Source organism: Myripristis murdjan, chromosome 24 (assembly GCF_902150065.1).
Source record: "Myripristis murdjan chromosome 24, fMyrMur1.1, whole genome shotgun sequence".
Taxonomy (NCBI): Eukaryota; Metazoa; Chordata; class Actinopteri; order Holocentriformes; family Holocentridae; genus Myripristis; species Myripristis murdjan.
Genome location: NC_044003.1, coordinates 10,455,276 through 10,459,545, shown reverse-complemented (window position 1 = coordinate 10,459,545; position 4,270 = coordinate 10,455,276). Strand labels below are relative to the sequence as shown.

At 45.3% G+C, this 4,270-nt stretch overlaps 1 protein-coding gene across 1 annotated transcript; it reads right to left on the bottom strand.

Moving 5' to 3' along the window:
* Window positions 1-258: 258 nt before the first annotated feature.
* On the bottom strand, window positions 259-1,755 carry LOC115356372 (potassium voltage-gated channel subfamily F member 1-like). Its single transcript, XM_030047510.1, has one exon. The coding sequence runs from the start codon at window positions 1,753-1,755 to the stop codon at window positions 259-261; it is 1,497 nt and encodes a 498-aa protein (XP_029903370.1).
* Window positions 1,756-4,270: the final 2,515 nt, after the last annotated feature.

The window sequence follows — 4,270 nt, the reverse complement described above, 5'->3', positions numbered from 1 at the left end:
GCGCAAAGGCACAGCTCATCAAGTCAATATCTAACTGTACATCCCTTTAATAGGCGCAGTTCCTCAAACTGTATTAGGGGTCCTTGGAGACTATTGCGGACCTATTATTTCTACAAGGCTATTTACAGTCAACTCATTAATGTTGTTATGTAGCCTGTATTGTGCGGGCTTAGATAAAACTACATTATTATGTACTGAGACGTGAAAATGCGTCCCTTGTGATTTGTTGTTGTTAATCTTTTTCAGTGTCATAATTGTTCATGAGACAAAATACTCGGTGGCCTCGGCTGTGCTTTCAAAGCTTGTGTCCATGCTGGGGGTCTGGATCCCTGCGCCTCCCCTCGGGTCCTTCAGTAAAGGGATGTAGGTGTCGCTGTGAGAGGAGCGCATGGTGTTGTCCCAGACCGCAGCACCGCCCGCTTTATGAGAGCTGCACGCGGCCTTCAGGTGCCCGTCGCCGGAGCGCAGAGCCATCAGCTCAATCTCGTGCCTGGCCGCAGTCTCCAGCACCTGTTGCTTGTTGTAGAAAATGACAAAATTGTTTATGATGGGGTGTATAGGCAGCGCTATGGCGATCACCCCGCACAGAAAGCTCACGGCCGCGTTACACCGACCCAAAGTGGTCTTGGGGTAGACGTCTCCATATCCCACTGTGGTCATGGTGATCACCGCCCACCAGAAGGACTGTGGGATGCTGGTGAACAAGGTGTCCGGGTGATTCTGCTCCATAGTGTAGCCCAGCGCCGAGAAAAGGAACACTCCTACGCCCATGTACATGAGAAGCAGGCCCAGCTCTTTCAAGCTGCTCTTCAAGGCAGATGTGAGGGTCTGGAGTCCAGAGGAATGGCGTGCCAGCTTGAAAATGCGCGCAATGCGCATTATGCGCAAAGCCTGCACTGCCTGCTGCACATTAGCCAGCTCCATCATTCCTGCACCCAGGGATGTTAAAATCAGCACCACGTAAAAAGGCATGATCGCCATGAAGTCAATAATGTTCATGAAAGCCAGGACGAATTTTATTTTATTCGGGGAGGATATCAGACGCAGGACATATTCAATGGTGAACCATCCGATGCACACCGTCTCAATAACCTCCAGAGTCGGATGCTCCATGAGGTTTCCTTCTGCGTCCTCCACCTGAAGGTCAGGGATGGTCCCCACACACATCACCACGGAGGAGACCAGGATGAAGAAGAAAGAAACTACAGCGATGATGCGCGCAGCCAGCGAGGACTCCGGCTTCTCCATGAGTCTCCAGAGGTACACCTGGAAGCGCTGCCAGCCGCCGGCCGAAGGATCCCCTTCCCGGTCAACCAGGATAGTTTTCACTTTCTCCGCAATCTCCGCGAGTTCATCCTCCACCTCCTTCAGACTGCTTTTGCAGCACTCGTCGAGAAAATCCGAGTCGATTTTCCAGAACTCCATTTCCTTCATAAAACAAATTGGACAGACGCCTCGTTTCATGTGTATCTCTCCATAATCATACAGCTCAATTATGCACTTAAATGCTTCAGGATCCCTGTCAAAATAAAATTCTCCTGTGTCGGGGTCGTAGTCATCACACAGTGAAGATAAGTCCCCTGAAGTCCCCGGTGAACAGTTCACCAATTCCGCCAAGCGGGTCTCCGGGTAGCGGTTCAACACATCCCCATACAACACCTGTTTCAGTCCGCCGATGTTTACAACAATCTCTGTCTCCTCACTGGCTTCAGAGCCATTGCAGTCAGCATAACGCGTCCTGTGGATCCCCCACATTACGCCCCTTATATAAAAACGAAGTCCGCCCCAAACAATCTGTTAGAAATTGTCGCAAACCTTAACTGCTCCCAAACTACTTCAGATAACGCGAGTCACCGGACTCCCTGGCACCGTGCGTAAAACCCACTAATCACCGTGTCTCCTGTGTTTTCATCGGAAAACAAGGATTTTTGCTCGGAGGTGGCTGCAGTGTGAACACTTGTCTGCTCTATACACCCGTGTTTGGCAGTGTAGAGTGCGCCTGTGCGCTCTGGGAAAGTTGGCGTGGAAGTGCGCGCAGTGTCAAGTCAGTCAGAATGAAACCAAGAGCTCCGGGCAACTTTCAAAATAAAATGTTTATTCATGACAAACATTTTTGTAATATGCTGCAAATTACCAAACAGAAGATTACTCTATAGATATCTTTAGGCTTAAGATGTGTGTGTGTGTGTGTGTGTGTGTGTGTGTGTGTGTGTGAGCACCTCCTTATCGCTGAGTGTGTGAAGGCTTTGCAGCAAGTGGCAAACAATGCTATTTATTGATTATTTATAACCAGAATATCAACAAGGACCAAATTTTGGTAGTGAGTTTCTTCATTTTAACCCCCCACAGTTGTGTCTATCAGCTGCTTACACACTCTGAAAATATTTCTCCTTGTGACTAATACAAAAGTGAGCCAAAATGCACCGGTGAAAATGAAAAGTTTAACTTTTCCCATCAACAACACTCCACTTTGTAATAAAAGTAGGCCACTACTTGCTGTACCCAAACTCTTTGCTGAATTGCTCGTGTGCCTTTTTGCAGGAATTCATTTGCCTCCCTCAAAACCACTAACAGATCTAATGGACACACTATGAGAGATAATTCATTTTCTATTTTAGGCTACAAGTTTCAATCGATATACGATCCTGCATGCTCTTTTTGTTCCGTACCGTACACCACAATGGGCCATTATTTCTCCTAGGCAAGACAGTCAAAATGCTTTGACTTTGAAAGCAAATCTCTTAACTTCCTCCCTTGCCCTGGCTGTGTCTCTGCGAATTGACGCAGCGCAGTGTGCCAGGGGCGCAGCACAACATAAATCTGCACGGCGTCTGAAGAATACAGAAGTAGCAAATAGGCGTGGATGAGAAACAGAAGGCTCTCTGTGGGTTTTTTTTTTATAGTAGCCCGAAGAGCAACAAATACCCTACAAGTAGCCTAATGGATTACTGCTTGAAGAAACACCATGCAAGCAACAGACTATATCCCCTCCTGTATCCATGCAAAATGCAGCTGTATCCAGTATCACTTTTCATACAGGAATAATCCTAAACAAAAAGAATTCATTTACAATTAGACACTATACAAGTGCAATAGCAAAAACTACAATTCCCAGTTATGTGGGATGTTATTAGCCAATATGGAGCTTACAGTGGACATTTAAAAGCACCATGTAAGTTCAAGATGCCTACACACATTTTTAGTCCAAGTCGCTATATAGAAGGAATATTTAATTATTAATTTAGGTTGCGCACATTGGGCTGCCTTCTGGAAAAAAGGTTTATAAGGCTGTAATAGAATTCAATTAGACTGCCCTGTCGTGTAATCAAATGAAATGTTGACTGGCAAGTGAGTCACTTCTTGACGCCCGACCGTCCACACAGCAGCAGTAGGTATAGTATCTGTGCATAATAAGGCGCGCCGCTCACTCTGTCTTATTGTTTGTCTCCACCTAGCGGCGACAAACCCGCTATTACAGCACAAGTAGACCAAAACTCAAGCGTTTGTTAAGAAAGAGAGTTGCTGCAAACCACAGAGGATAGAGAGAGATGAATAATTGATAAACTATCGTGTAGGTTACACTGTAGTCCCGGGGACACGCTTACAGACAGACTGTGGTTTAGAGCATCTAAATACAAAAGTAACTTCTGAGACAAAACCTGCAAGACAGACGGTGAGTTTTGTAAGGTCAAGGCCTGCATTACTGATTAATTGATGAATTAATTGCTCACGGCAAGGAAAAAAAAATCACCAATAGACTAACAACTCTCTCACCTCCCAAAAGAAGGCTATAATATATACTAATACAACTATTGCATAAGCCCACTTCTCTATTTTTATTCAAATAGGGGCGTGGTTGGTCTGATGACTATTACAGCTGTGTTAAACTTGACATTTTACTTTTAATTATAATTTTTACACTTTTACACAGTGTGTCAGTGAGTTATAGATATCTACTTTATTAGTAAGGATAATGTAGTATTGAATTATAGCCTCATACTGGCGTGCTGCTTTACAATTTAAAAGGAGTTCAACCTGGCCTCATATATTTTGTTTATTTAATTATGTATTTTGTTGTTTATTTAATTATCTATTTACAGATTTATCACTAACTCACACCCTGCTCCTGCTGCTCTTACATGTTATCACTCTCCCACCACGCTCTCTTTCTTCTGCCTCGGTACCGGTAGGCAAAAGTACACGGCGCACGCTGATTGGCCGAGGCGCGGCGTCGGCACCCGCGGACCAATCAGCGTGGGCCACGGTGAGA